Below are 21,911 nucleotides of genomic sequence, written 5' to 3' on the forward strand. Positions count from 1 at the left end.
GATTTTTCTGAATTAAACATAAGTCTGATACTCATTAAATTGTGTAAATAATTTTATTTACAAAACAAAATTGCATACACAGATGACTACTTAAATGATCAAATAATATACTATTCTCCCTCAACTCCCTCAACTTCTTGCTCAGGGTTTTGTCTTTTCAGAGGAATGATGTAGAGTCCATTCTTTGCTTCTTTCATTCTCCACCAGCGGCCAAGCCTGAAATTAAATAATGTATTAAACATTAACTACCAGATATGACATTCATGTTTGTCAGGATGAGATTAGAGTGTAGAAATAATGTATTTACACAGTACATTACTGGGGGAGATATGAGTGAAACCACAGTGCCCTCTAGTGAGACACTATTGAAACTACATACTAAGCAAAACTTCACGCCAAAAACAAATCAAAACAGTATTTCAGATGATGATTCTAGAATGAAGGTGGTGTAGCAGTTGAGAGTACCTGTGCTCCTGTCCAACTCCTGCAACCAGGAATTGGCCTGTGCTGGAGAATTTTAAACTGTTGACAAACCCCGTCTGTTAGAGACAGAGAGAGAAGATAACCATCAGCAGGAGCCAAAGCCATCATTGCTGCCACACCTGTGCGTGTACTGAAGATCAGCGCAAGTCTTACCACAGGCACAGTGAAGAGACGCTGCAGACCTCTGTAGCCCTGGCTACACTTCCACAGCTGAACCTCTGAGTTGTGAGAACCTGAGGAGAAAACGCACCCATAAAAGACAACTTTGAGTCAAATGTAAAAGGACAAGCATGTATCTGGTAGTCTGCTACTAACTTGGATTGCTTCATTTCTACTCAAAGTGGAATTCAAACGAGGAAAGGGAAATGCCCTTGTGGTGGTCTGAGTGTGTGTCTAGACAGCATGATTGAAGGGTGCTGTGTGTGTCGGGTCTGTTGGCCTGGTGAAGGACTCTCACAGCTGGAGGCACCTGAAGCAACGGTATCAGAATTCTGCAGTGCCGCCACGGACGCCACCCAATAAGGCTGCTCCAGCCCCGCATCACCATGGCAACCGTGAGCCTGCTTCACCGTGCTCAGGGGCTTCTTCTTGTTGACACTCCAGAGGGAGACGGAGCTGAGAAAGTAATTTGGAACCAGGGGGGGGTCAATGCCTGCGCTCTGTAATAGGATCTCTTGTATTATTTAAGAGGACTTTTAAAGTTGTGCTCCCTTACCCATCATCAGCCCCCGTTATCATGTGCTCCTCGTTAATGAGCTGGATGCAGTCAATGGAACCCCTGGACAGTACAAAACAAGGAAACAGATTAAGGTCAGGCCTACTAGTGAGCACAGACACCTTGCACGTCAAGGGGGTGACGAGGGGGGGGGGGAGGGCGACTCACTCATGGCCATGGAACACAAGCTGGGATTCTTCAGCTATCTTCCAGACCCTCACTGTGCGGTCCCTCCCCCCAGAGGTGACACATCGCTCTCTACTCCCTCCATCCAGGCCCGTGATCACATCCTGGTGCCCAAACCTGGGGGATAGAAACACAGTCACTAACACACATACACTTGGAGTGGAACACACACAAACTGAGAATGTGGTTAAAGGAACGTGTCATGGGACCTTTTAAAGGAACGCGTCATGGTTCATCCAGACTTACAGTGTTTCCACATAGGCGTTCTCGTCCACGTTCCACACCTTGACCGAACGATCGTGAGAGGCGCTGTAAAGTTCATGGGTTCCTCTCCGAAAGGACAGACCCTGAACAGGACAGTTGCTTAGTATGACCCCTCGAAGAAAAACATCCAGCCAAACCATGGCATGATATGACTCATGAACAATGGGGATAGAAAATCAACAGGGTCAAAGCAGACACTTTCTGCCTGAAGGTGAAGACATCTTACCGATACAGGACCCCGATGTCCTGTGAACTTGTATAAGTGTTTACAAGTCGCTGCCTCCCAAATCATGATCAGTTTATTCATATCTCCAGTGGCCTAAGGAGGGATGCAAAGGGTTCCATTCTTATTCTGTCAACAGCATTATTTGGCTTCATAGCAGATGAGCTGGTATAAAGGCAACCACCTTCAGCACTGAACACAAGTGTGCATGGGAACTGTACTCACCAAGTATTTTCCATCTGATGATATGGCCATACATAGAACATGGGCTGTGTGTCCCACATGACGGTCCTCGGTTCCTTTTCTGCCGCCAGCTATAGTGTGCAGCTTTTTACCACTCTCAACATCCCCTGTAGGTACAGATTTGTGAACATGATAGTCTTGGACAGTGGTCAGTGTAGCAGTCAACGTCCAGGTCAGTTAACTAAATGTGCAAGCCTAACTTAAGAATCAAAGGCATACATTTGATGATGGAGCAGTCTTTGCCAGAAGAGAAGATGTTCTTATCGTCAGGGGAGATGACCAGGCAGGTGACGGGCAGCTTGTGTCCTCTTAACAAACGGATTTCAGAGGCGACTGGTGGAAGGAGCTGGAGACCATCACAATAACAAAAAGTTAAACAATGACACCTCCCAAGTGGATCAAAGACCAGATCCAGATAAATACCCCAAACAACTCATTTAGAACATGATTTGGCTCATGACCATCTAAGACACTTACATCTTTCGCAACCATTCGCTGGAGCTTTCCTTTCTGTTCAAGCTGAAGAACAAAACAGTGAGGTGATTTTGAATATCTTTTTGTTATCATGTTTAGAAAGGACTACACCTTTTCCACAATTTTAACATGCTGCCTCATACCACTTCATCTTGGAGTCTTCCAGCTACCAGGTCCGTCTCAAACAGCTCCTCCTCTGCCTTGGCTTCTTCTAGTGGACAAAAGGAGAAGCTAATGTATAAAATCCAAATCTCAGTAACTGGTGAGTTGGTTGTATTTCTGAAGTATAACACATTGATACGCTCTTACCCTCTTCCCTTAGTTGGTCAAGGTAAATTTTGGCTAAACGTAGCTTCTTCTCCTGTGGTGTCTCTTCAAACTCCTCTTCTTCGTGGGATTTTCTTTTCCTTTGAACTGTGTGACTAAAACAATGTGTTAATTGGGTTGCTAAATTAAGCTTTTATTTTATATTGTCTTATTCTGTGTAGCAAGGCCGTTACCTCTCTGTCTCGGAGTCACTGGAGATTTCTTCATTAGTCTTCGAATTCAACTTTTTCGCTCGACTCTTGTTTCCCACATCCTTCTGTACTACCTAAACAAATTGATCAAAACCGTTTCATTTTAACTGACATTTCAGGAGTTATTTCAACTACCTAGCAATGGGAGCAGCTACTTCTTGCCTTAGACCAAGCTAAGCAGCCGGCTAATGATAGCTTAAGAAGCTAGCTTTACGTTTCATACCTTTCGTTTTGCGCCTGCTGAATTATCATCTTTTTTGGAAAATGTTGCGTTTCCTTTTTTCTTAATGAAGAAGGACGACATCACGAAACAAAAACAAAAAAACCTGTCTAAACAACTTATATCGCAAAAGAATGTACAGGTTCAAGTCACGCATCCACATCCATGATCCACATGGGTTTCCTCATTCTCAACCAAACTATGAACATAAACACATGGAACCGCAGGGAATGTTTTGATTGGTTGATGGCGTTTTATCACTTTGTCACGCCCACTCCAAATTGCTATATGGCCCGCCCCTTTAGAAAAGGTATTGGACTATTGAGGTAGTAGGACCAACAAACATATGTGATTGGCTGGATTAGATAAAACTACGTTGAGCAGGAAACGTGTACATGGGTAAATTCTTTCCCGGCCCATACAACTCCGTTCCCTTCTAGTTGCTGTCCAACTAACTAACTAATAAATAACGAGCAAAGAACGACGTCTTTGCTTGAGATTTTCATAAGCACAAATTCCCTGATTTGAAGTCCGCAAGCCGTCTGCAATTAGGGGATAAATATTGACAAACAATAGCACTCACAATCCAAAACGTACATGGGACCGTATAATACACTGCAGTATTGCAGTACTACTAGGCTACCGTACTTCCTCTTTACTTGGTAGTATTTCCATTTACTGCAGAAGATTTGGTTCATTGGAGGCTCACTTTTAGCATTAACACTGGAAAACGAAATTGAAACCACAGGTAGGTTTACTGACGAATACAATTGTATTAGATACTATATATACATCTCAGTGTTTCAGCAAATGGTCGTCTGTGATGCTACCTTCTGTACCCGAAAAACTATTCTGGGGTTTCGCAGTATCAATGTGCATAGGCAAAAACCCAGATTGTTCCTGAAATAACCTTCGCAAAAAATGACAATTATTTCCCATTATGTGGAGTCATGGGGATAGTTTGTAGATTAATTCTAATTCTGTAGATTAGAATTGCAAATCTGCCACAGATGCTGGCGTTCATTTTCTCAATTGAATCACATGAGAAAATCCCCAAATGGTTTTCTAAAAGGACAACAAAAAGGACCCCTGTTGGTATTTTGTTTCACAAAACAATCCTGTATATTCTAAAAAGTAAGCAGTTTCAAAGCTTTATTTTAATGTACCAATATCTGACTGATTAATTCAATGAGTTCTTAAAGTTTCCTAATTGAATACTGTAGGGCCAAATAGGTGTGTTTACTGTTCGTTGTGTGCATTGCAGCTGGTGGAGACATTTCTACTCACACCAGCATGCCTCCAAAGAGAGAGGCATCAGAATCAGTAATTGGCACTCAGCCAAACCTCAAAGTGACGAGGATAAGCACAGAAGTAGAAGAGGATTCTGGTGAAAATGCAGAAGAGAAATACAGAATATCAAATGATACCATTTATCCAGCCTTTGAGGTGAGTTATCCATCCTATGGGAGATGGGATCACATTTTCAAACATGGTGTAGGCCATGATAACCAAGTAACCTGAGTTATTATGTTTTCTTGCTTACGTGGATGTTTTGACTTTTTGCCTCCTTCAGAATGAACCAATTGGTTTTGAGGACCATGAGCCAAGCCAGGGAATGAGAACTGATACCATAAGCCTTTTAATGAAAATTGACCAGCTTCAGGCAGAACTCAAATATGAACGCAGGTGTAGGATCATGGCAGAGAGAGAATTGAGACAGCTTAAAGGTAGGTACTCATGACAAATTTTGATAACATTATTTGGGGGGGGGGGGGGTACATATCCCAACCAGGAGACCATGTCAACGTCACACATTCACATACTCTAATGGATCTATTAACGACACATTTAACTGAAGTTAATCAAGACCACAAGATTATTGTAATGTAACTGTCAGTAATACCTTTTCAGAGATGAATGACCTGATGAGCCAAATGAGACACACAGCACATGACCTACGATCTGTCTTAGACCAAGCCAGACAGGGGACTGATGGGACTTCCCAGAGCAGTGAAGGGGAATACTTCCCCTGTGTCATTGGCCAGTCTGAACCAGTGGCAGAGGTGATGTCACTCAATAATACTTCCCAATCTTATTCTCAGGCCCAAAATACACATCCTCTCCAGGGTAGTAATACATGCATGTCTTTTGTATGGAAGAATGATTTTAGATTTCATCTGAAGAGAGTGTAGAGCAAAATCCTTGAGGATTAACATTGTCATTGTGTTGGTTTTGTGAATGTAGCTTTGTGCAATAAAACGAATCACTGCATTATTCTTTAGGATGATGAAAACCTCCTGCATCTCTCTGGAGGCCTGAGAATTCAAAGAAACCTGTATGAGCGTGTTGCGGAGATCACTGACTTTAGGAAGTACATTTCAGCTCTGCTGATGGTGCTGTTTGACAGAGACACCCTGGCCACCCACACTTTGCAGGGCAGGCGGACCAACATTGCTAGAGAAGACTCTCATAAGCCTCCCCTCCCACCAGACATCTTAAGGGGCATCATGGGTACTGGCTGCTGTTTAGCATACATAAAAACTATCTGTATCTGCAGAATGTTTACTGTACAGCTGCAATAATCTCCAAATTACTTTGGTAACGCTAATATGTGTCATTGTCTTCTCTTCCAGAGCATGTTAGAATCAAGTTTGGAGTGGACTACAGTGTGATACGAACTGCCATTAGAACCAAACTGAACAATGAAGACAAGCTGTTTAAGAAGAGATTGGGTTTCCGTTAAACCAACATGTGATCCATGGGCGTCGTTAGACCCTTTTTACTGGGGCACGTGCCCGAGTATAAATCTGCTGTGCCCCAGTATAATCTAAAGTTTGAGTTTTAACAATTTACTTTATTAGTCAGTGCATTAATTTAGATTGATAATCTCAGAAAAAATAAACGCAGTATCCCAATCAATGCTTGTAAAATCAAAGCAGTTTAACCAAAAACACAAACCGATGCCCACAGAATTCCATGTCAGGGCGCTCTGAGCTTGCCAAATAGCCACTGCAGCACGCACACAGAAGTCCAGGTGTCGGACTCGGCACACAAGTCAGAATTGAGAACTAGAGAAAGTTTCTAAATGATAGGCCTACCGATCATCATATTTTGACTAAAACATAAAAACAAAATGAAGCTCAAAAAAACAGTATTTGCGCCCAAATGAATGCGAAAGAAATGTGCACGCTCGCATTAACTATTGATGTCCCTGCCAAAGCTGATGTCAAACAGCGTCCCTGAACTGCTGTATAGTGGGTTAAGCAAACAGAGTTTATATAGCCTATAGTGCATTGTGCGCAGCAAGTTTGAAAGAAAAAAAAGGGATATGAACAGGGGCCTGTGTCCCAGTAGAGTTTTATGTCTAACAACGCCTCTGATGTGATCCTGTTATAATGTAACATGCCCAGGTGATACCTGTACATGTACTGTATGTGTCTTACAGTATTAATGTATAAATGTGTACTGTTCTTAGTTTCAGGGGACCATTTGGTGTCAGGTATTAATTTGCACCTATTGTCACATGACTCATTTTAGAGTTAACAACTAGCCTTCACAATGTTTTACAATGTAACACTGCAGGTCCAAAATTGTTATTTGTTCTGATGATGATTGTTATGTACATTAAAACTAGCACAGATTCACTTCATTTGTAGAATGCTATTATGACTGTTATGGTAGGTATGCTGTACTGCCCTTTGTAGTAATGTACTGTGCAAAGTACTGTAGATAGTAACTATGTTATGTTCCAGCAGATGGCAGTGTGCTCTTTATAACCAACACTTACGTAGGTGTGGGATACATCCAAGTCTTCCAGGTATGTTGTCTTGTTAAAAAATGTCCTGCTAGTACAAAGTCACATTGTATTGAGAACTATATATGTATATATAATTAAGGCCCAGTTTCCCAGACATGGATTAAGCCTAGTCCTAAAGAAAGACAAACAATAAATGAAGATCTCCATCGAAAACGTTTTTAGTCGAGGACAAGGCTTAATCCATGTCTGGGAAACTGGGCCTTAAATTCTGATTTCTTAGGTTTAAAAAAAATAATCTTTTGATGTTTAGATTCTTAGAAAATGTTTTTATTAATAGACAAAAGCACACATTAATAATACAGGGTGTGGAAGTCTATGTACATCTGTGTATGTTTAGTAAGGACCCAGAGGAGGTCTGCAAGGACAGAACAGAGAACTGTGTGTGTAGGCAGAGGCATAGTGTACAATGTGTGACAGTCACTGCCATATACTAAGAGATGAGAGTAAGGGTAGGCGGGCTGAAGAGGGTGGGTGTGGTTTCACAGAGCATCCTCACAAATGACTGTCTCTTGAATGATATGTTCCTACGATGACCAGAGTCTAGCTCCTCCCCCTCACTGTGGCAGCTGTGCTGTCTCTGTGGTCCCATTACACATCATAGGCGCTGCTCTGACACCCATTAACTGTTTACCAGCTCAACTCAGGACTTTTTCTAAGTCGGACCATCCATCCTATTATCAATTGCTCTTCTCTCTAAAACAATGGTTGGACAAGGTAGCAGGGTGCAATCACTGGGCTCAGTATCAAGTGATTGTTGAGACCTTCAGAGACTGACTGGCAGGGTACACCTATTGTTACACAGCTGGTTGGCTGAAACATCAGTGCCTCAATACTGACCTTGATGCCTAATAGGTTTACTCAGGAAACAGAAACTCCTTTGCCCTGCTGTTTGGAAGCATTCCACCTTTAATATCTCAGGGTGAAAAGAGTGGAGAACAAACCAGAGGCTTTTCAAACATCGATTTACAGCTCATGCGACAGGTGAGTTAACTGCCGTATTGATTGTGTTGCGGGGGTTTCCTGTGTGAGCTATTGAAAAGTTTGATTTACCAGGAGACTATTTACATCCAAGACATGTTGCAAAGTTTCCCTTTTTTAAAGAATTGATTCTACACTTGTATTTATTTGTCCTGAAAAGCTTATAAAAGAGCCTATAAAAGGTGGGCCAAGCAACAGACACAAAATAATCAGCAGTTTGGTGTACACTAAAAATCTGTTTTGGTTTAAAGCTTTGGATATACAGTATACTGCAGTATGCTACAGGACACTCATTTGATATGATCAGACCATTATTGTTTTTCTGATGCTATTAGTGCTTAGGGGGAGTGTGAATAGTAGGTGTATAAAAACCTCCCTGAGAAGGTCTGTTTGGGTGAACCTTAATTGCCATGAAGTAAGTAAGTAAGACTTTATTTATATAGCACATTTCATACAAGAATTGCAGCTCAAGGTGCTTTACATAAAATAAATAAAAACAATAATACAAGTGATAAACAATTCAAACAAAAATAAAAATCCCAATAAGATCTCTGTTCAAGAGAGAAACCAACTTTAAACATGCATCTTAAAAGTAACAATAATATAATTAATAAAAGTAGGAAAACCCTTTTGAGATAAAATTACTTAAATGCTTCGGTAAAAAGGTAGGTTTTAAGCTGTCTTTTAAAAATGTCTAGAGTGTTTTCTTCCCTAATATTTATGGGTAATTTGTTCCATAGTTTTGGGGCGTAATTGACAAAGGCCGAATCACCAATCTTCTTATGACTGCTTCTGGTGACCTCTAATAGGCCTGCATTTGATGATCGCAGTGTTCTAGCTGGTGTGTAGTTTATAAAGGAGTTAGCAATGTAGCTAGGTCCTTGTCCGTGTAGAGCTTTGTATGTGAGGAAAAGGACCTTAAAGTCAATTCTGAAGGTAACGGAGCCAGTGTAAAGTAGCTAGGACAGGACTAATGTGTTCTCTCCTATGAACTGCATGAAAAAGATGCGTCTGATTATTGGTTGCAGATGTTTTCACTTTGTGAATCATTGCCTGTTTTGAAATGATCCACATTCATAACATTCTCTCAGCCCTACCAATATTTAAGTTGTTTTCTATTGACACCAACTGACCTAAAAAGTGTTTACATAAGGTCAATAATATTTCTGTTCCCTTAACATTTCAAAAAGGTTGGCTAAATACAGAATTTGGCATCAGCTATTATATCAAGCAATGCCACTGTTAACGGACTGCATCCAGATCAAACTATTACTTTTTGCAAGGCTAAAAAGGGCACAAGCCAGCTGGGGCCTAGGACACAACATGATGTTGATGAAACAGGAGAGAAATAAGGACATCTTGCATAACACGGCAGTTCATGCATTAGTACATCCTGGGGATGAATCTTTTTTTGAACATGGCATGCCGATCTCTGTCCATCAGAGAAGATTATGGGGTGTAGAGCATCACCAGATCACTGGTTACAAACACATGCATTTAGGACACAACCTTGATGGTTACAGTACATGGTGTGTTCTGAGTACAGTGCTAGTAGAGGGGATCCTATGGACTTGGATGTGAGAATGGGAACGAGAACGAGAAGCTTTCTCTGACTCTTATCCTCCTGACACGCAAAGGCACGTACTGTCTGTGGAGATAAAGATGGTTGGAAGTCAAATAACAGATTAGGATATAACTGAATGATGCAAGTGTGTTGATGTAAACACACATACACCTCACGCACATCCTTTTCAGCAAGAGTGAAAGTTGGAAGGTCCATGATATCAAACAGCTATCAGTTTCAATGTTTTTGACTGGCGTGACAACCTCCTCCTGCTAAGAGGCAGTGTCTTTGATGGTGGCATGCAGGGTGACACTGAGCACATACTAATCAATGCAGCCAGTTCCCTGCAGCTGGGCTAAAACAAGAACGCTCATTATCTTTCATTTCAAAAGGTTAGAGAAGGATGGAGGAAAGAGACAGGGTGTCCTCCATGAATTATTCCTATTGATCAGGCCCCTGTCCTCTGACTAGAGAACACTGAAAGAGAGAGAGAGCAGCAGTGTCATCAGAAATGCTGTTGCCTTATCCACACCTTTAAAGAAATGGCAGTTATCAGGTAGATATGAGACTTAAGAAGATAGACCTTACATTTTGAGAAGTGATTCTTATATGCCGTAGATCATGCATTTAACTGGCAACTTGTATTGAGCTCCCTAAATGTGAATGTGTTTCTTGTTTTTCGACAGGGACAAGTAGACAATTTGACTTGTGATCAGACGGATTCTTCTATCTCGTCAGTGGAGAATGGAGGCATGTGGGAAACGGATGTTTACTCTGAAACTTTCATTGTGAAGGATGGAGGAGGCTGGTTCACCCCTGACCCCAGAGCTCAACGACACAGCAGCCAATGACTCTCTCAGCCTGTGGAAGCCCCTACCCTCTGCTCCCAGCAGGCAACTGGGTACCCTCCCTAACGCCCAAACCCGCTTTAAGGACCTGTCAGGGATCTTCTTCATGGTGACCCTCAATGTGCTCGCCCTGCTTGCCAACACTGCAGTGCTTGTGGTGATCATCAAAGCCCCTCACCTCAGGAAGTTTGCCTTTGTGTGCCACCTGTGTGCAGTGGACCTGCTGTGTGCTGTGCTTCTCATGCCCCTGGGAATCGTGTCCAGCTCACCCTACTTTGCAGGAGTGGTGTTCACCGTACTGGAGTGCCAGGTATATGTCTTCCTTAACGTCTTCCTCATTGCTGCCTCCATCTTCACCATCACGGCCATCAGCGTGGAGCGCTACTACTACATCGTCCACCCCATGCGCTATGAGGTGAAAATGACCTTGAAGCTGGCGGCTGCTGTCATGGTCCTGGTTTGGGTGGCGTCTGCTCTGCTGGGGCTGGCGACCATGTTTGGATGGCCGAACTATGGCAGCCTGAGCACCATCAGCGCCACCCACTGCTCTCTGCACTGGAGCCACAGCGGCCACCGGCAGGTCTTCTCCATCCTCTTCTGTGTGGCCTGCTTCTGTCTGCCCGCCGCGGTCATCTTCGCTGTGTACTGTAACGTGTACAAGGTAGCGCGGTTGGCGGCGCGCCAACACGGACCCCTGCCCTCTTGGACTACCAGTCACCCCAAACGGCGCTCGGACTCCATCAACAGCCAGACCACAATCATCACCACCCGCAATGCCCCCCGCAGAGCAACCAGGGACAAGGCCTTTGGAGGGGGCAAGGCTGCCCTCACCCTGGTGGTGATTGTGGGCCAGTTCCTACTCTGCTGGCTGCCTTACTTCGCCTTTCACCTCCACCTCACACTTAATTCCTCGTCCAGAATCCCTACTGACCTGGAGAACACTGTCACCTGGCTGGCCTACTCCTCCTTCGCTGCCAACCCCTTCTTCTACGGACTGCTCAACAGGCAGATCAGAGAGGAGCTATGGAAGCTGAGGTGCTGCTACACCGCCAGGCCCGTTCAGCTGGCTGTGTCCAGCCACGAGGGCTCAGCACATGAGAACTTTTTGCAGTTCTTACAGAGGACCAGCTGCACAGTGGAGACCCGTGCCAGCTTTGCCCTCCCTAGTCCCCGGAGCACCCTGGACCAGACTGGGCAAACCGGCTTCAGGATACCAGGGCAGATACCAGAGGAGTTCAGTTAGAGACACCGCAGGACTGTGGCACCCTGCTCTGGTGGTTGTTGACATCAGTAAAATATTTATGTTGATTGTGTCAGTCATTTAGTATTGTGGTTGCATTGTTCTATAACACAACTGAGGTGCATTCAGATTTAGATCATTCAGACAACAGTTTGTTACTGCCACATGACTAATAGCAGGACTGATATACGACTACCACTGTCTCTTTCTACTTACATTTACAAATAAATAGAACACTACTTCTGCAAATATATATGTTTTACTTTAATGCTGATGAAAACTTGAATAGCCTTAATTCTGCTGTATCATGTAATATAATTTTTTTCTATCATAAAGAGTGACAGGTAAATCTGACATACAACTTAATTTGTATCATACTACATAAAATTCAGGAATTTTAATAATACATTAATTCCATCAAGGTTGACAGTTGAGTGTGGAGAACATGACATTAAATTCAAAGGTAAGGGATATGACCAGTTATCTGTTTTAGTATACTTGCTTTATTTTTTGCCATATTCTGATCTGCCCTTCATTTTTAATAAGACACAATGCTGGTACATTAATGTTGGACTAGTGTACAAATCAGCTGTTATTACTTTTATTGTGCAAATAAACTCCTATACATTCAAAGTGTTTACAATGAATTAATGAGTTAAGCAGAAATAATGTTACTATTATCTATCCTTTTGAATATAAAACTGTAAGTGTGTGAATCTGGATGTACAGAACAATGTTTCAGCAGCACATTCATGAAAAGCCTTAGACTGGCAGGGCTCAATTAACACATGATTATATAAGCATAAAAAATCTGCTTTCATAATAGCTCAAAGTGAACATAAAAAAATAAATAAAATGGAATGCTAAAAGCTCTAAAGTCAGAGTTAGCAAATCTGTTCCATTTTAAAAAGTTAATTTAAAGGCATTGGTGTGTAACGGAGAAATAAGGTCGCAATAACAGGACTTTGCGGTAATACCTGTATTGTAAACAATGACATAACCAGAGGAAGTGTGACACTCGGGTCCCCCTGCCTCAGATCATCATCACCTGAGTACTAAAAGGGCACTATCTCTTCACGCCTGCAAACAATGAAAGCAATCAGTCCACTCCCCTCACTCCTTGCTAAGTCTTGTTAACATTATACTGACATTTCTGGGCGATTTTCGGATAGACTTTCTGTTATATACTGACCTTGTTTTGCCCCTGACCTCGTATCTGCTCCACCTGTATAATTCTTAGACGCCGTGATCCAGACCCTTGCCTGTCCTGTGGAACCTGAACAAGCCTTGCCTTCGTTGCCCAGTCCGCCCCCGTTTGACCTACGCATGTGACCTGACTACCCTTTTGGATCTCCTCTCTGGCTCTGATATCTGTGTATGACCCCTGCTTGTCCAACTACGCTCAAATGAACCCGCACTTGAATCCAGTACCCTTTGTCTTGGGAGTCTGTCCCTTACAGGAAGATACGAGTCTTCAGCCCTGATTTTCAGATTTGCCTCTGATTAGGTTACCGTAGCTTTGTTAATGATAATTGTATTTTTGTGCCGAAATGCTGTTCCCTCCCTCCTTCCCACACAGACAGACAGACAGACAGACAGATTAGGTTTAAGGGATAGAGACATTGTGGTCACACAGAAAGAACATGCTGAGCTAGATTTTTAAAAATTAAACTATGATTCTGAAAACACATGCATAAATGAATAAATAAATAAATTGATAAATGGGCACACGGGGAAGCCTCAGATTTGCCCATCATCCTGTGTTTTCATGGAGATGCCAAGAAAGTAAAATGGGGTAAGTTGTTTTGAAGAAATTGGAAAATGGTGTATTGTCACTGTGTAGGAAGGTGATGCATATATTTTTGGGGTATTTTAGTAATGAGCAACATTTGAAGAAAGAAAACATGGTGTGTAAGAAGATCCTCTGTTTATTCAGCAGTGTTATGATCAGCTTTGATGTTTCCCAAAGGCAGCATGTCCACACTGTTATATGCACACACACACACACACACAATCAGATACAAAGCAGGTCAGGACATTTATTGAGTTCACATTGAGAGGCCAGTATTGTAAAGTCTTAAAAGCATGATAACATAGTGCCACTTTATAGCCCTTGGCTGTGGTGTGCAAATACACTGAAATGACGATTGTCACCTGAAGAGAACATTTACAGAGATGGAGTATCCAGGACAAACAGAGACAGAGCATTCCGGAAGCTTCCCCCTGGGTAATCTGAGGGAGCTTGATAACCCAGTTGATTGATCACAAGGCCAGAGCAAAATCTGATGAAGCCATGTTAGAAACACACATAGAGACATAAGGATTAATGTTACATTTTAGGATTAACTGAAGGATGATCTGGCATCAAATGAGACACCACTTTCAAGCCTGGATTACGTTTTCCTTTCTGCATATTTGCACAGACTTTCTCTTTGCATACTGGGTTCATATGCTGATTACGCACAAACACATACACACAACAAAATATGCACTTCTTGTTTGACAAGGATTTTAGGTAAGCACCTTTAAAATATTATTTTAACCAAACGTTATTCCATACAATTGAATGAATATCATGTTTTGGCCTCTTATTTGATTTAGTTTTGAATGCCATCTTTTAAATCATTTTTATTACCATTAGACGTTATGTAACGTCGCCAGAGTAACATCTCTTCTCTCATCTTATCTGTTCCTGCAGAATAGATTCATCATGACTGAAAGTACCCTTTCCTGTCTTCATCTCTGCTTGAAATAGCTGTCAAAATGGAGTTTGTCTGAAAAGAAATGGAAATTATCATATATTTATGATTTCAAGAGGTAGTGAAGTAGATAAAGGAACAGTTCAAAGAGCGAACCTGCTCTGGCACATCAGTTCCGCCAGGCTTGTACACATCTAATACATACACATGAGCAACCCTCACAATGAGCCAGTAATTAAAGTGAAGGACCAGTCTCAGACCTCCAATGTCTATAGAACCAGAGCTAGACCATCACAACAATTGGGTGTCCCTTTCTCAGGCAGAATTCAAAGTATATCAAACAAGTCTCTCCAATTAGAGTAAGAACGTTCACAGGTTGTGGCTCAATCAGCATAATTTACACTGCTATAAAGTTAATCTGTTGTGTGTTTTTTTACACTAAGTATTGGAAATCGTAAATCTTGTAAGTCGCTTTGGATAAAGGCGTCTGCTAAATGAATATATGTAAATGTAAATGTTTGGAAAACAGGAAGAAAGTAATGTCATTGATGACTCTGCCTCATTGACAGTATCTGTCTGTTTGTCTGTCTGTCTACATTATCTGCTAAATCAAAAGAGTGAAAGCAGACACGATGAATCAAAGCTGTAGGGAAGGAGCTCTGGGTGTGATTAATGAGCCTGTCGTATGGAGTGTCCCAGATTACATTAGACAATCTCTGAAAGTGTGTGTGAGGCAAGTTACAGTCCGAGACCCACGTACACAAACAACCACTCTCATACCTGCATGCAGAAGGAAGCAGGCCTAACCATACTGTGGTCATACTGTGGGCTATGTTGAGAAGACTCCATTCAACGCTTCACATGGCTGTCTTTTCTATGAAACACCCACATTGCCTGACCCTCACCGACCATGTTGGACATTATGCCATGAGATTAGAGAGTTAGTACCTGACCTGGTGTGCTGTACCCATGGATACAGCCAGACTAGCAGGTGCACAAAAAGAACACTGTATGACATCATTCATATCCCACATAAGCTCTTGGCAGAGAGAGGAAGAGAGAGAGAGAGAGAGAGAGAGAGAGAGAGAGAGAGAAACGCATCTTTAATTCATCTAGCCTCTCATCTTCCATCCTTGCCTCCCTGACATGACATATAAATGTGACTGATCGTCGTCCAGGTCATAACTATTCACCAGCCACCATGAGCCCACATGTGGAGGGTCAGGTGTGCGAAGGCCAGAGTGGCAAACACATGACACACATACACACACACAGTCCCTTTCCTCTAGCTCCCACAACCCCCCCCCCCCCCCCCCCACAGTCACACACACTCTTCCATCCAGACCATCTGGCGAGGTGTGCAGACCATTAGCATACCACTGTCTCCAGCTATAGCACACACAGGAAACTCTCAGTCATCAATACATCATGTTCCTTCTGTTTCTCTGCCTGGTTAAAGTTATATCTTTCCAGTGAGCACCACGCCATCTGCTTTCTACTGTATACTGCTGTAGACTTGTAATTCTTCATACAAATAAACTATTAATAAACAAACACCTATTTTGGAGTGGTGATTTTTATATATACAACACTATTTACAGTGCTACACAAGACTAAGATTAAACATCAACAGTGTGTGCATCCTGTCTTTGAATGCATTTTTGTCAGAGCCTGACTCAAGTTTGTACATGGCATGATTCTCCAAACCTTAATAATGACTAATAATACCAGTGTGAGGATGATCTGTTAATGGATCCAAAGGTTAATAGAGAATAAGGGATTTTCCTGAAAGCCTGTTGCGAAATGAAGCTCACACCTGGGGGAGAGAGGTACGTAGCTGAGGACAACTTTCCATTTCACATCATCGTGTCCCAGAGGAGCAAAATTCTCTCTCTCTCTCTCTCTCTCTCTCTCTCTCTCTCTCTCTCTCTCTCTCTCTCTCTCTCTCCCCTCCCTCCCTCCCTCCCTCCCTCCCTCCCTCCCTCTCTCTCTCTCTCTCTCTCTCTCTCTCTCTCTCTCTCTCTCTCTCTCTCTCTCTCTCTCTCTCTCTCTCTCTCTCTCTCTCTCTCTCTCTCTCTCTCTCTCTCTCTCTCCCTCCCTCCCTCCCTCCCTCCCTCCCTCCCTCCCTCCCTCCCTCTCTCTCTCTCTCTCTCTCTCTTCCTGTTTCAATTGAAATATGTTTTTTTTACCAGAAAAGGTTGAGGGTAATGTTGTCTTGGTTGTATTCATCACCATTAGATATTTACAGTAACTTGTGTTTCTGTGACCAATCTTGATCCGCATGGGTGGCACTCACTGACAGGAACAGCAGGAGCAAGTCTCAGGTTGACCCTCGCCACCATCTAGTGCTTGTAGTTCTCACGCACGGTGAGTCATGTAAAATCATACAATACCTGTTTAATCTGCATAACTCGACAATATATCTCACAGCCAGCAGTGCATGTCATCTTCCAGTTGTTGTTACCAGGTCAATGTTTACAGCAGAAGAGAAGTACTTGCAGAAGCACCAGGTCATGTTTCGGGTGTGCCATACAAACAGCCTCTATAAAGATAGCTCATTTTTACTCAGGAGGCCAAAGGGGGCACTGGGGGCTGCAGACCCCCCAAAGTAGTGAACCTCTTTTCATCTTAGAGAGACAGAAGATGTAAAGATCTCTACAGACATTTCAGACCACATATCAGACTCCACACCACACAGTCAGTGCCCAACTTACAGAACACAAGGATGTTGATGAGTCTTTGCTCTATCATTACCTACTTTATTGTGAAACATGTACCACATATTTCTTCCTTGTCAGCTTTTGCAATTTGCTGTAGTTTCCTTTAGCTATTTCCTGCCAGTTCTACTGCAGGTCTTAATAAGATATATACAACTGTTTCCAGTCAGTCCTCCACACTAGTATTTATATCCCCCACACCCTGTTTCTCTCTCTCTCTCTCTCTCTCTCTCTCTCTCTCTCTCTCTCTCTCTCTCTCTCTCTCTCTCTCTCTCTCTCTCTCTCTCTCTCTCTTCAGGACTCTGGGAAGTGATCCTCTCAAGTCCGCCAAGCTGGAAATACCGACCAGGCCACAGTCACTTTCCAAATTTAACCCAGTGAAGTGGTGGGTCCAGGGGCCTGATTGGTCACCCTCTGTTGGATAGTATCAGTCTGGCAGTGTCACACTGTATTACCAGGAGCTAGTCTTTTGCTCTGCAGATCTGTAAGTATTGCTCTCTCCCCATGTCCATATAGACACCATGATGAAGGAAGATGATACTGAGGAGACAGAGATAGACCTGGGGGATTCTGAACCGGAGGATTCAGATGAGCTGGAGGAGCCGGAGCCCTTGTGGAAGGCTCCTGCAAGGGAGGAAGAGGAGGAGGACATGACATCAGCTTTAGTGGACATCAGTGATACCAAGCCTCTGCTCAACATCAGAGACCCCCGGGGAATCAATGACTGTCTGAAGGTACCTGGCCCACCGTGGACAGGATGACACGACTGATTAAACTGTTGCCTGTCTATGTTATTTCATGAATTCAATGGTTTAAGTTTTATTTTATGATCACATTCAATATTTTAAAGATATTTAGTGAGTAAAAAACTAAACGAAAGTGTTTATCAAGAAAAAATACCAGCTGCATTCTGTGATTGTACTGCCCTCTTGTGTGCGCCAGCCCAGTCACAGTTTGATAGAACAATGGATGATGATGGTAGATGAGTTCACCTAGCCTCTGTGACCTCCTCTGTGACCTCCACTGACCTCTGACATTCCTCTCTTGGCCCAGGTCACCTTTGAGGATGTGATAGCAGAGCCAGTGTTGGTGCGCAGTGGAGACAGGGTGTGGATGTGGAGTAACGCCCTGTTTGAGGTCACTAGGGTGTGGATCTACAGGATCGTCACAGTCCTGCTGGCTGTTCCAGTGTCCATCCTCTCTGGGCTCCTCTTTGCCATCCTCAGCTGCCTCCACATCTGGTGGGTCTGACGTCTCACAGCCTACTGGCTAACCCTGACCCAGGATGTGCACCACCAGCCAATGTGTCTCTGAGTTTTTTTCTCTTCTAGTTTCTAACAATGTGTTGTTCTCCCACCATGACAGGATGGTTAGCCCCTTCATTCAGAGTGTCCTCATAGGCACCAGCTGCCTGCAGGCGTGGTGGAGCATAGTCCTGGATGTCGCCGTGCGTCCCTTTCTCTCCAGCGCCGGCAAGTGCTGTGGAGGCATCAGTGTTCACCTGGCACGGGAATGAGAGGATCTCTGTCACATGTGGGACTAGGTTTGGGATGGTCCCCGATGCAGTCATGTGCTGCGTTGTCTGGCTGAGGGCCTCTGGGTGGCCTTACTGTAGGTCCGGGCTTGAGCCAGGATGTCTGAGAGCTTTCACTGACTGGACCAGCTCTGAACAGACTGGAGACTTGAAACAGTGTCTGATGATATACATACATAGGTAAATCATGGTGTGAGGTTAAATACCTACATTGGTATTACATGTAGCACCTTTATCAGAATTGCATGCAATTTGCATATTGCGTACCTGATGGACATGCTTGGTTCAGGTGCACTTCTGACATCTAGATTATTCTATCAATGAAGACTCACTACAGTTCAGTACCAAAGTCATTAAAAACAACAACTGAAACATTAAAACATTACTGAAACTGTGCCAACTTTTATATCTTATAATCAGAATTTGAAAATGTTTTGTAATAGAAGAACAACCATTGGAATTAACATCTTCTCAGAGATTCTATGAATATAGAGTTTTTGTACAGAGTTTATTGACGCGGAACCCAAAAATCATCATCATAATGTAATACAGAGAGCAGGAGAATACAGTTCATACAGCACAACTTCATCAATGTGTATGTATACAATGTGCACAGTATGTTATATATGATGAACTTCAAACACAGAGTGTGGGTCTGTGTTTCATTCCACTTGTCCTAAGGCCCTGGTTGGATACATCCAGGCCGTTCTCTGGACAAGAGAGCATCATCCACACACCATGAGGTGAGCGGGAGTTCATCCTGTACAGGTCTACGGTTCGTTTACTTAAGAAAAGCTGTTCATACTGCAGACTTTTAGCTCTGCTGTGGACCCATTGACATTCCATAGTGTACCAAGGCTCTTTGTAATAAATTTGTTGCAGGCGAACAGCCATATACCCATGTTATAGAAAACAGATGTGACTACAACACAGTACATATTACAATTTGAAACACTTTCTACAAAGTGTGTGTCACAAATCAACATAATAAATGTATTTGTGCTCTTGCATTTACAGCTACATTGGTCTCTAAATTGTTATACAAGTAGCAACAATGCTGCGTCTAATTGTTTGTGTTACGTAAAATAAGAATTGAACGCCTTTAGAAGTTTATTGCCACAGTCATTACTGTAAGATGTTGAAGCTAATTTGGTAGGGTTGATTATTACTGCAGTGCAATCCTATGTGTGGACAGACTGCAGCTTCACAAACACAGTGCAGTAATTACGGTTGTGACTTAGCAGGATGGTGTGAGATACAACACAGTCTTGCGTCTCCATTTACAAGATTGTGTCGGGTCCCCATGTGAGCTACTGTATGGGGTGAAGACAAAGAATGGGTCAAACGGTGTGTTTGTATGATAGAGAAAGAGAAAGAGATAGCTAGATAGATAGATAGACAGAGAGATCGAGAGAGAGAAAGAGACAGAGAGATCGAGAGAGAGAAAGAGACAGAGAAATAAAAAAGAGAGAGAGTGTCTATGCATGTGTGTGTGTGTAGATGTGAGCAGAAGCCCTTTGACAGGCTGGGACTGGCAGTAAGGCTGGCATTCCATGAGTGACATCACACCGAGTGAAGCCTCAGACGCCTGCACACAGCCCCTCCCTGTCCCACTGCCCATTGTGACTGGCTCTGCTCCTTTCAGACACAGGCCAGCCAAGACTGAACCCCCACTCTCCTTTCACCAGCAGCACCAAGGACCAGCCACCCGGCCCTGCCCGAACCCTCCACCCTCCTGCAGCCTTCACCATGGCTGAGATCAACCACAATCAGGAGCAGAAGTTCCGGAGAGACAGCCACACCAAGGAGATAGACCTTATCAACAGAGACCCACAAAAGATCAATGAGGACATAGTGAAGGTGCAGTACTGTGTGTGTGCAGTGTTCAATCGAATCTGATACAAAACCTGTTCAAGTATGCTACAGAGCAGCTTGAAGACCGTCTTTTGTGTGCTTCTCGTATCAAAATGTATTAAAATAGCTGTCTAGCTTCAGTGCATTAAAGAAGGTTGGCTAAAGATACCAGGTCTATTTCTAGGCATAGAAAAGGGTGTGCTATACATATGGACTATAAGAGAACCTCTCCGTATATTTAGTTTGAAATAATCTTGTATTAATTGATCTGTAAATTATTATTTTCAATCTACTTGATCTGTCTATTATAGCAGGTTTATAGAAAGCAAACACTGAACAAACTGAGAATACCAGTGCAACTATTTGTGAATGGACCCCTTTGAACAAATACTGTATACTCAGCTCCAGTCTGCTTCTGGTGGTGTTTTACAAATACAGCTTGGCCTTTAACAAGGTATAGTTGCAATCCCAGGGCCTTTTAATTCTATAAAAACATTTACCCAAACACTTAAAGTTGCAATTACAGTTAAACTGATATTTCAGAGAGGCCAGCCTAGAAGTCTTACATCAACTCATGTGAAACTGAGTAAAAAAAAGTGTGTGTCAAGTGTGTGTCTGCTGATGGCCTACTCCCTGCCTGCTGTTGCAGGTAGACTTTGAGGATGTGATCGCCGAGCCAGATGGCACCCACAGTGTGGACGGGGTGTGGAAGGCCAGCTACACCACCTTCACCGTCACTAAATACTGGTGCTACCGCATCCTGTCGGCCATTTTGGGCATCCCTGTGGCTCTACTCTGGGGATTCCTGTTCGCATGCCTGTCCTTCTGCCATATATGGGCCGTCATGCCCTGTGTCAAGAGCTGTCTGATCGAGTCCCAGTGTTTCAGCCGTATCTACTCGCTAGCTGTGCACACCTTCTGTGATCCTCTGTTTCAAGCTCTGGGGAAGGTCTTCAGCAATGTCAGGGTGGTCTTAAGCAAAGAGGTGTAAGACTGCCCCGTGGCACACTGTAGCTGTAGCAGGATTGGTCCTAACCTGGGTCTGACCTTCTGGAAATATCAACGCTTCACTAAACAAACACTGATGACAAGAGAAACATTTGTGTATTCTGTGGTTGAAGCTTGGTAACAAATTGCCTTAGAGCAAAACCTGCAGTCAACAAGACCTTACTCGGTAACGTGTCTTGTTTGTTTTTACTGCATTTATTAAATGTCTATTGATAGTTATGCCATTCCGGACACTTTGTTTTCTACTCCTGACGGTCACAAAATAAATGGATTTTGTAATGTTTGTGTTTCAGTGGTACTTATGAAGGTTGACACTCAAATAAACA

At 43.1% G+C, this 21,911-nt stretch overlaps 4 protein-coding genes across 9 annotated transcripts; 3 read left to right on the plus strand and 1 right to left on the minus strand.

Moving 5' to 3' along the window:
* Positions 1–34: 34 nt before the first annotated feature.
* On the minus strand, positions 35–3,559 carry rrp9 (ribosomal RNA processing 9, U3 small nucleolar RNA binding protein). 2 transcript variants are annotated; one of them, XM_062468612.1, is made up of 15 exons: positions 3,330–3,559; positions 3,089–3,180; positions 2,898–3,010; positions 2,732–2,799; positions 2,592–2,633; positions 2,334–2,460; positions 2,097–2,221; positions 1,875–1,967; positions 1,631–1,731; positions 1,367–1,501; positions 1,199–1,261; positions 941–1,098; positions 637–716; positions 466–539; positions 35–216 (listed from the first exon to the last, which is right to left on the minus strand). In XM_062468612.1, exons 1-15 carry the CDS (start codon positions 3,408–3,410, stop codon positions 111–113), a joined length of 1,458 nt encoding a protein of 485 aa, XP_062324596.1. In that variant the 5' UTR covers positions 3,411–3,559; the 3' UTR covers positions 35–110. The 2 variants fall into 2 exon arrangements, with proteins under 2 accessions (XP_062324596.1, XP_062324597.1); XM_062468613.1 differs by having other exon boundaries at positions 953–1,098; positions 3,330–3,558.
* Positions 3,560–3,958: 399 nt separating this feature from the next.
* LOC134025855 (probable G-protein coupled receptor) lies at positions 3,959–13,169 on the plus strand. 5 transcript variants are annotated; one of them, XM_062468616.1, is made up of 10 exons: positions 3,974–4,074; positions 4,313–4,460; positions 4,591–4,772; positions 4,900–5,053; positions 5,238–5,389; positions 5,609–5,837; positions 5,960–7,143; positions 7,996–8,124; positions 10,157–10,241; positions 10,372–13,169. In XM_062468616.1, exon 10 carries the CDS (start codon positions 10,481–10,483, stop codon positions 11,774–11,776), a length of 1,296 nt encoding a protein of 431 aa, XP_062324600.1. In that variant the 5' UTR covers positions 3,974–4,074; positions 4,313–4,460; positions 4,591–4,772; positions 4,900–5,053; positions 5,238–5,389; positions 5,609–5,837; positions 5,960–7,143; positions 7,996–8,124; positions 10,157–10,241; positions 10,372–10,480; the 3' UTR covers positions 11,777–13,169. The 5 variants fall into 5 exon arrangements, with proteins under 5 accessions (XP_062324599.1, XP_062324601.1, XP_062324600.1 ...); XM_062468615.1 differs by lacking the exon at positions 10,157–10,241 and having other exon boundaries at positions 3,959–4,074; positions 4,337–4,460; XM_062468614.1 differs by lacking the exon at positions 10,157–10,241.
* A 4,399-nt stretch (positions 13,170–17,568) lies between these two features.
* cav4a (caveolin 4a) lies at positions 17,569–19,370 on the plus strand. Its single transcript, XM_062468619.1, has 3 exons — positions 17,569–17,923; positions 18,243–18,430; positions 18,555–19,370. Exons 1-3 carry the CDS (start codon positions 17,711–17,713, stop codon positions 18,703–18,705), a joined length of 552 nt encoding a protein of 183 aa, XP_062324603.1. The 5' UTR covers positions 17,569–17,710; the 3' UTR covers positions 18,706–19,370.
* Positions 19,371–20,350: 980 nt separating this feature from the next.
* On the plus strand, positions 20,351–21,866 carry LOC134025928 (caveolin-3-like). Its single transcript, XM_062468620.1, has 2 exons — positions 20,351–20,583; positions 21,227–21,866. The coding sequence occupies exons 1-2, from the start codon at positions 20,473–20,475 to the stop codon at positions 21,566–21,568; spliced, it is 453 nt and encodes a 150-aa protein (XP_062324604.1). The 5' UTR covers positions 20,351–20,472; the 3' UTR covers positions 21,569–21,866.
* The last annotated feature ends 45 nt before the right edge of the window (positions 21,867–21,911 follow it).

This window comes from Osmerus eperlanus, chromosome 1, assembly GCF_963692335.1.
Source record: "Osmerus eperlanus chromosome 1, fOsmEpe2.1, whole genome shotgun sequence".
Lineage (NCBI taxonomy): Eukaryota > Metazoa > Chordata > Actinopteri > Osmeriformes > Osmeridae > Osmerus > Osmerus eperlanus.